The 10000-nt window shown below is 44.3% G+C and overlaps 1 protein-coding gene across 1 annotated transcript in view; it reads right to left on the bottom strand.

The window, feature by feature from the left end:
* Positions 1-10000, bottom strand: part of LOC143295115 (otoferlin-like) — a 566370-nt gene that overhangs the window by 311759 nt on the left and 244611 nt on the right. Inside the window, 4 exon segments of the mRNA XM_076606678.1 lie at positions 1426-1480; positions 3080-3239; positions 4659-4816; positions 8336-8518. Of these exon segments, the coding sequence (XP_076462793.1) occupies positions 1426-1480; positions 3080-3239; positions 4659-4816; positions 8336-8518 (556 nt within the window).

Below are 10000 nucleotides of genomic sequence, written 5' to 3'. Positions count from 1 at the left end.
ATGCATGTGAATATTAGTGTAAAAAAAATATTCATGTTATGTAACAGAGGAAAAGTATATTATAAGAAAAAGGTCTAAGAGATTGTGTGTGTGTGTGTGTGTGTGTGTGTGTGTGTGTGTGTGTGTGTGTGTGTGTGTGTGTGTGTGTGTGTGTTACAATACAATACAATGCAAAACAATGCAATACAAGAAGACTGTTGTTTATATTTTTAGATTTCACCGTTCAGGGCCGAGATCAAAATTCATACGAAGTTTTTATCACGCATTCATACATGGGTACGAGGTTGTGTGTAAGGGGGTTGGGGGGGGGGGGAGCGTGTTGAGTGGGAGAGTGAGTGAGTTTGGGATTGTGCGTGTGTGTTGGAGTCTCCCGTCGGACCGACGGATGAGTAGACAGGCAGGCTTATCTGTCGGTGTGTGTCCTCATATGGGAGAAGAGGCCGATTCTGGATGCGCAGCACTTCCCACAGGTGTTGCAAGGAAAAACGTCTTCAGAAGTTGAGCCCTGCTTCCTTCGCTCACGCTTCTCCTCAATGGCCAGCGTTCTCTTTGAAGGGCTAGCTCGTCGTTCCGACATTAGCCTGGTTGCCTGACCAGCACAGGTGACTTTTTTTTTTTAGTGAGGAACAGTTGTGCAGTCCCTTCCCCACCCTCTCGGCTACCGACGCTCACAGTCCCACAGGTGCAAACACTGCCACGTGTAGGACGGCCTCGGCAGGTGCAGGTTTTTTTCTTTGGGGATCCGTCTCCTAGGAGGACTTCCAGCCAAGGATAAGAGCTTCCCCTGCCCTTTGGTCATCCTCTTCCGCCTACACAGCCGTTGGGAAAGGTTTCCTCCTCCGCCTGGTCCGTAGTGTGCGTGTGTGAGTAGTTAGCTAACGGACAAAACAATGCCTTGCGTGCAGCACCATGTTCCTTGACCTGCACAGTTAAATTTCACCTGGTTTGACTTCATTTTAACTCACTGTATGCAGTTTAACCAGTTGTGAAGCTTTTATTTCTGAACCCCAGCGTAACAAAGATATCTATCTATCTACCTATATCAATATATATTGATATATATATATATATATATATATATATATATATATATATATATATATGTGTGTGTGTGTGTGTGTGTGTGCTGTGCTGTGCTGTGTGTGTGCACGTGTATCTGTGCGTGTGCGTGTGCGTGCGCGTGTGACTGCAATGTGGCGATTTGTGCTCCTCCCGGTAGAGAAAATCTCGAATTCACACATACAGAGAAATCTCTTCTGAAAAAAAAGTAATACAAAAGGATACAATACAATACAATGCAATACAATGCAATGCAATGTAATGCAATACAATACGATACGATACGATACGACACGATACAATAAGTACAATGCAGTACAATACAACACAACGCAACACAACACGACACCACACCAGTACCCAAACCTGAAAGTCTTGGGCTTTCATCATCTGGTCCTCCCCAGAGGTCAGTGGGCGTGTCCTGGGCGAGCAGAAAGGGTTAACCGATCAAAACATGTTATTTATTGTCTATTCTATCTGTCCGCGTCCCATGCGAGCGGGAAGAATTTAACAGGTCGTTATGTGATTAATTCACATTAACTGTCCGTCTTATCTGTCTAGCTGCATTGCGGACGAAAAGAATGAGTTAACTGATGACCCACATTAACTATTTCTTCTCGTCGAAGGTGCAAACAGATAAAGAGAGAGAAGATGGACAGTTAACCCTTTCACCGCCAAACTCGCATTTATGCAGCAGCTAGGTAGAGGACCCATGTTACTGAAGGGTGACCAGATCATTGGTCTGTTACCCATGAACCTACTGCTCTTAATGGTCACTGGTAGGATAGGCCATTTTTTTCTACACACCACAGTGGGAATCCCCAGCTATAGTTTATGTTTATAGCACAAGGGAATTTTTGCACTCTACATTGACTGGCGGTGAAAGGGTTAATGTGGATTGATCACTTGACAATCAGTTAACTCTATTCGCCCGTGATGCAGACACATCGTTAACTATTCGTCTGATCTGTCTGTCTGTCTGCATCCGACGCTAGCCGGGAGGAGCTAACTGATCGTTTCAATCCACATTGACTGTCCCTCATATCTGTTTTTTCTGCCTGTGCTCTGTGTGCACAGAAAGAATTAACAGATCATTAAGCGATCCGCCCCACATTAAGTGTCTTTTACTGCCTGTTGTCTGGGGCGAACTTAAAGAGTTAACTGTTCGTCAAGTGATCAGTCCGAATTAATTGTCCGTCTGTCCTTTCTGTTCGTCTGTCTGCGTACTGTGCGAACACAGGGAGTTAACTGATCGTTAAGTGATCAGTCCACATTCACCATCCATCTTATTTGTCGTTAGTGATCGTTACGTGTTCAGTCCAAATTGAATGCCCGTCTTATCTGTCTATCTGCATCCCAGGCGAGCAAGAAAGGTTAACTACAGTACAATACAATACAACACAATACAATACCATACAATTCAATACAATACAAGATACCTTAATCCTTACAGAAGAAATTGTTGTGTCTGCTCAAACACACACCACGATCCATAACTGGAACAGTGGTAAAAATGCGTTTAAAAGACATGATTCTTAAGTGATGAGTCAAAAATTAATGTCTGTCTTATCTATTTGTCCAACACTTATCTATATCTATCTATCTACCTACACACACACACACACACACACACACACACACATTAAAAATATATATATATATATATATATATATATATAGAGAGAGAGAGAGAGAGAGAGAGAGAGAGAGAGAGAATCAGCATTATAATCAAAATCACAATCAAGTTCTGACTCGGCTGTCAGTCAAGGTTTATAACACACACACACACACACACACACACACACACACACACACACACACACACACACACACACACACACACACACAGCCGTGCGGCCAAATTCACCAAAGCATAAAAATGAAATAAAATAAAAATAAAATAATATAAAGCAAAACAAAGGAAAAACAAAATAAGATAAAAAGAAAGAACAAAACAAAATAAAATAAAACCAAATGATATATGATAAAACAAAATAAAAAATAAAACTCATCATCCAACCTTTTCGCGGAGCCGACCCCACCACCACCACCACCAGCACCCGAGCGGTCAGCAACAACAGGAGTGGTCACCCCACGGTCCGAAGCACGCCGATGCTGAGCAGTGGCCGTCAGCATGGAAGCCACCTCCGTCGCACGTGCATCCAGGTCGCTGGACTCCGCTGTAGGTGTAGAGTAGTGCATGGGGCAGTGAAAAACACAACACAATATAGGGGGTCAAAGACAAGGTCAAGGTCAAGGCTAAGGTCAAGGTCAAGGTCAGGTCAACCGGTGCGGGGTGGGATGGGTGTGTGTGTGTGTGTGGTGGGGGGGGGGGTGCGGGTAGAGGGGGCTGGCTGGGGAGTGGTGATGGCAGGTGGTGGTGGTGTCTGGGTGTGGTGGTGGGTGGTGGGTCGGCGGAGCCAAGTTTGGGGGCGTGCGGTGGAATTGGGGGGGTGGGGGAGGGGGGAGGGCGGGAGGACTGACTGACCCATGCAGATACCATACCAGACACCATTAGTTACAATCGCATTCAACACAACACGATACAGTACGACACGATAGAGGAATCAAAGACTCAGAAAGACTGGTTTGCTGTCCATACTCAGTTACATCATAAATTTGGTTTCATTCTTCGACATGTGCAGTCGTTAAACTGTAATGTAAATGAACTGAAGCCGAGTAAGTTACGATCAAGTTAAGAAAGTATGTACATGAAAATATATATACTCTCTCTCTCTCTCTCTCTCTCTCTCTCTCTCTCTCTCTCTCCCAATAATACCCTATCGAATCCAATCCAATCCAATACAAACGATGCAAGTCAAATGATCAGTATAAGGACAAACCCGGCGCTTCCGTTTTGTTTTTTTTTTTTTAGGAAGTGTCTGGGTTTTCTTCCAATGTACCTTTTTATTTACCTGTGCACTAGCTGAATCGATAGCATAATCAGCATTGACTTGAAGTTGCGTACTGTGAAAGGAGAGAGTTACCATTCTTTACAATTTGTCACTGTATTCACAAATCTGCCCCTTCCTATCTCTGTGGTTGCCTTCACCTCTACACTCCACCTCGCCCTCTGCGATCGGCTTCGGATCCACTCTGTTTATGCATACCCAGATTCAAACACTCCACTGTTGAACGCCGTTCTTTCTCTGTCTCTAGGCATACCCAAGATTCAAACACTCGACTGTTGGCCGCCGTTCTTTCTCTGTCTCTGGACCTTGCAATTGGAATGAACTTCCTCTTTCCCTTCGTCAGGTCACCGCACTCAGCTTTTTCAAGTCTGGTCTTAAAACCCACCTCTTCCCAAAATAGCCTCCCTTCCCTGCCTCTTCCTTGTCTTCAGTTTTTTTTCTCTCCAGTTTTAGAGTTATGCATGTGTGTGAATGACTGGTGTGAAAGCGCTTTGATTTGTCTCTGCACAAGATTCAGCGCTATATAAATATAATGATAATAATAATTATTATTATTCTATGAAGACTTGTACTGTCCAGCTCTACCTATAGAGTTTCTTATCACAATACAGTACAGTACAGTACAAGACAACGACAAGACAAGACAATACAACACTACACAAGACAGCACAAGGCAATACTCTGTACCAGAGTCCAGGTCCTGATCGCCGCTGGCCGTGGTCAGCCGCTCATCGTCCGTGTCCGGCGCCGCCAGGTTGAGACCGCTGCCTCCGCTGCCCCCGCTGCTCTTGCTCAGTCGCTGTCTGCGGGCCATCATGGCCATGCGCACCACTGACCCGAACGAGCTGCATGGCACAGAGACAGACACTGACACTGACACTGGTTTATTGAACAGGAATTTATTTATTTATCTATGCACGCTTATAGTTGACTTCATCAAGTTTTTGCGCCTTATACGTATTATTATTAGTAGCAGTAGTTCTTTTTTTATGTATTCATCTATTATATATTCACCCTTTTTTTCTTTCTTTTTTTTCTCAAGGCGCGTTGGGTTACGCTGCTGGTCTGGCATCTGCTTGGCAGATGTGGTGTAGCGTATATGGATTTGTCCGAACGCAGTGACACCTCCTTGAGCTACTGAAACTGAAACTAAAAACTATTGAATAGGCCACAGCCCCGTTCAATGGGGGTTCACAGCCGACAGATATATTATTATTTACACGAGGAAAAAAGATTACAATTGTATGTTTTTGGACTGCATTCAAGATTTGGGATATAAGCTTAAAGGCATCGAAACGAAACCTCGCAAAAAACAAAAATACTATCTTCTGGAACTCTCACAAATTCCAGATTATGAATTTCGAAATTGACAATATTCTGTATAATACTTAGATCTTAAGTCTTCATACTTAGGGCACTCAAAAGTGAAGTGAATTTCGGTTTCAAGTGAGTTACAACAAAATGGACAATTCCACTTTTCTTGATTCCTTGAATAACGGTATTTGTGAAAATTAATTTGTGATACTCCCATCCTAAACTGAGCGAGGGTGTTACGATATGTGTTCATCCATAAAACATCCACGTATTTCTCTCTTCCAAAAACAAGTCTGGTATTGTTTATATGCCGAGTATCTTACACTGTTTTCTAAGTGGTCATGCCAACGATAGCAAAATGAGTTGTACAGTCTTTCTCTAAGTTCTTTGAAAAATAGTCTCTCATGCCCACTTCCAAACAACCACACTTACTCAAATCTATTTTCACACAGAACATTTTGAACTTTGGTCGCCCAAGTGACAGTACCATTTTTATGCATTTTTAACAACATTTTATAAGCACAGAGAGAGAGACAGAGACAGAGACAGAGAACTGAACTGAATTGAATTGAATTTGACGGGCGCAATAGCCGAGTGGTTTAAAGCGTTGGACTTTCAATCTGAGGGTCCCGGGTTCGAATCTCCGTAACAGCGCCTGGTGGGTAAAGGGTGGAGAATTTTCCGATCTCCCTGGTCAACATGAGTGCAGACCTGCTTAGTACCTGAACTCCTTTCGTGTGTATGTGACGCAAGAAGGAGATCAAATACGCACGTTAAAGATCATTGCTTTGTTCTTTTTTGTTTTGTTTTTTACACTGAGGGTAATAGAATAAGCAAGACAATGTTGTTGGGTTTTTTTTTCACCCTGAGGGTAATAGAGTGAGCAAGATAATGCTTTTTTCACCCTGAGGGTAATAGAGTAAGCAAGACAATGCTTTTTTCACCCTGAGGGTAATAGAGTAAGCAAGACAATGCTTTTTTCACCATGAGGGTAATAGAGTAAGCAAGACAATGCTTTTTTCACCATGAGGGTAACAGAGTAAGCAAGATAATGCTTTTATTTTCATCCTGAGGGTAATAGAGTGAGCAAGATAATGCTTTTTTCACCCTGAGGGTAATAGAGTAAGCAAGACAATGCTTTTTTCACCCTGAGGGTAATAGAGTAAGCAAGACAATGCTTTTTTCACCCAGAGGGTAATAGAGTAAGAAAGATAATGCTTTTTTTCACCTGAGGGTAACAGAGTGAGCAAGATCATGCTTTTTTCACCATGAGGGTAATAGAGTAAGCAAGATAATGCTTTTTTCACCCTGAGGGTAATAGAGTAAGCAAGATAATGCTTTTTTCACCATGAGGGTAACAGAGTAAGCAAGATAATGCTTTTTTCACCATGAGGGTAATAGAGTAAGCAAGATAATGCTTTTTTCACCATGAGGGTAATAGAGTAAGCAAGATAATGCTTTTTTCACCATGAGGATAACAGAGTAAGCAAGATAATGCTTTTTTCACCATGAGGGTAATAGAGTAAGCAAGACAATGCTTTTTTCACCATTAGGGTAATAGAGTAAGCAAGATAACGCTTTTTTTTCACCTGAGGGTAACAGAGTGAGCAAGACAGTGCTTTTTTCACCATGAGGGTAACAGAATAAGCAAGATAATGCTTTTATTTTCATCCTGAGGGTAATATAGTACGCAACAAAATGGTTTCTTTTCATCCAGCCCTCGAAGGGGCAACAGTGAAATTAAATTTTAAAAAAAAACAAGGTGGGAAAAGAAATCATCATATTGATACAGCATGCACATCACAATCATGGTTACATGAATGGTAATTTAGCATTTACAACACCACAGGTCTACAGAAGAATGAGAGGAGAGAGAGAAAGGGAGGGAGGGAAAGAGAGAGAGGGGGAGAGAGAGAGAATGAGTGAGAGACAAAGGGAGGGAGAGAGAGAGAGAGAGGGGGGGGGAGAGAGAATGAGTGAGAGACAAAGGGAGGGGGAGAGAGAGAGAGAGGGGGGGGAGAGAGAATGAGTGAGAGACAAAGGGAGGGGGAGAGAGAGAGAGGGGAGAGAGAGAGAGAATGAGTGAGAGAGAAAGGGAGGGAGAGAGAGAGAGAGAGGGGGGGGGGAGAGAGAGAATGAGTGAGAGACAAAGGGAGGGGAGAGAGAGAGGGGGGGGGGAGAGAGAGAATGAGTGAGAGACAAAGGGAGGGAAAGAGAGAGAGAGAGAGAGGGGGAGAGAGAGAGAAAGAGTGAGAGACAAAGGGAGGGAAAGAGAGAGAGAGGGGGGGGAGAGAGAGAATGAGTGAGACAAAGGGAGGGAGAGAGAGAGGGGGGGGAGAGAGAGAATGAGTGAGAGACAAAGGGAGGGAAAGAGAGAGAGAGAGGGGGAGAGAGAGAGAATGAGTGAGAGAGAAAGGGAGGGAGAGAGAGAGAGAGAAAGGGAGGGAGAGAGAGAGAGAGAGAAAGGGAGAGAGAGAGAGAGAGAAAGGGAGGGAGAGACAGAGAGAGAAAGGGAGGGAGGGAGAGACAGAGAGAGAAAGGGAGGGAGAGAGAGAGAGAAAGGGAGAGACGCTTTGACGCTTTGACATTTTTATTGTCATTACCTGTAAGGGTCTATTGACAAGGGGGTGACAGGGATTAATTCTTAAATCCCCTTAAATGCAAAGCAACATTCTGCTTAACAGCATTTCATCACCAAACAAACAAACAAACAAAATCTCTAAATATAACTCTCTGACTATACATTAAGCAAGCGGAACACACACACACACACACACACACACACACACACACACACACACACACACACACACACAAAGAAACTAATCATTCAAACTCGACCACCCATTCTAGGAGTGAAATAGGAGAAAGGGAGAGAGAGAGACAGAAAGGGGAGAGACAGAGAGAGACACAGAGACAGAGACAGAGAGACACAGACAAAGACAGAGAGACAGAGAGAGACAGAAAGGGGAGAGACAGAGACAGACACACACACAGACAAAAAAACAAACAAAAAAAGACACAGAAACAGAGAGCGAGCCCTGACGTACGGTTTCTGGGAGCGGGGCGACCCCCGGGACCCTCTGGAGGCCAGGCTGGCGGTGGACCCCCGGTAGGAGCGGGAAGGGCTGGAGGCCAGGGAGGACCCCCCACCACCCCCAGCACCCCCACCGGCCGCCTCCCTGCTGTCGTCCCTGTCCCGCTCCACCTCCCACTTCCAGGACGCGTGTCCCCTGCCACCGCCACCACGCTTCCTTCGGGACCCTCATCCTGAACCCAAAAAAAACAACAAGAAGAAGTAAATGAATGAATGAATAGGTAAATGAATGGTGTGTGTGTGTGTGTGTGTGTGTGTGTGTGTGTGTGTGTGTTGTGCGAGTGTGTGTGTTGAATGTGTGTGTGTGTGTGTGTGTGTTGTGTGTGTGTGTTTGTGTGTGTGCGTGTTTGTGTGTGTGTGTGTGTGTGTGTGTGTGTGTGTGTGTGTGTGTGTGTGTGTGTGTGTGTGTGTGTGGAGAGAGAACGAAAACAAAATCCATGTACTGGTAATTTGATTGGATTGTGTGCGTGTGTGTGCGTGCACGTGCTTGTGTGTGCGTGTGTATGTGTGTGTGTGTGTGTTTGTTTGTGTATGTGCGTGTGTATGTGTGTGTGTGTGTGTTTGTGTGCGAGCTGTATGATCAACTGGATTCTCTAATGCAACGGGAAATCACTTACAGCTTAGTCTTTTGTGAAGGACCATGGCTCTCGAACTAGGAGGTAAATTAGCACTGGCTCTTAGTGCTGCTGCAGCCTTGGGGGCTAGTAGGCCTTTGGGGAATCATCCCCAACACTGACTGTCCAAAAACCCTCTTGGCCGAGAGAGTGGGGATGTAACTTGGGCAAGAAACTCTCCACTATCATCAAATTCTAGCCCAAATAGTCGGGACAGCAGTTGCTTCCTCGGCTGTTCTGATGGTTATAGTAGGAAACGACTATATATATATATATATATATATATATATATATATATATATATATATATATATATATATATATATGTAAACAAAGCAATAAACAAATACAGAAACGTATGTATGATCGTCCATCGTGTCCGATTTAATTACCATCAGAACAGCCGAGAAGGCAACTGCCGTCCCGACTGTCAGTGCTAGAATTTGATTACAATGGACAGTGTCTTGCCCAATGGCCAAGTTACATCCCCACACTCTCGGCCAAGAGGGTTTTTTGGACAATCGGTTTTGGGATGGTTCCCAAAGGCCAAAAAGCCCCCCCAAGGCTGCAGCACCAGAAGCCAGTTCAATTTTGCCACCTAGATTGAGAGTCATAGTCCTTCACAAAAAGGCTAAGATGTGAATGACTTTCCACTGCAATGGGGAAAAAAAAAAACATTGATCATACAGCTCTCACTTTGCTGTTGTCCCAAGCTGTAAACTTATGTCAATCTGTGATATAAGCTGAGCGTTGGCATAGCAGGCCTAACAGAAACACAGAAATAAACAAACAAAATGATTTTCATCAGTTACCCCCTATGTGGAGTGATGGCCCAGAAGTAACGCGTCCGCCTAGGAAGCGAGAGAATCTGAGCGCCCTGGTTCGAATCACGGCTCAGCCGCCGATATTTTCTCCCCACCCTCTACAAGACCTTGAGTGGAGGTCTAAACGCTAGTCATTCGGATGAGACGATAAACCGAGGTCCCGTATACACCATGCACTTA

Source organism: Babylonia areolata, chromosome 20 (assembly GCF_041734735.1).
Source record: "Babylonia areolata isolate BAREFJ2019XMU chromosome 20, ASM4173473v1, whole genome shotgun sequence".
Taxonomy (NCBI): Eukaryota; Metazoa; Mollusca; class Gastropoda; order Neogastropoda; family Buccinidae; genus Babylonia; species Babylonia areolata.
Note: the sequence above shows the minus strand (reverse complement) of the source record. Positions and strands in the feature narration are given on the sequence as shown.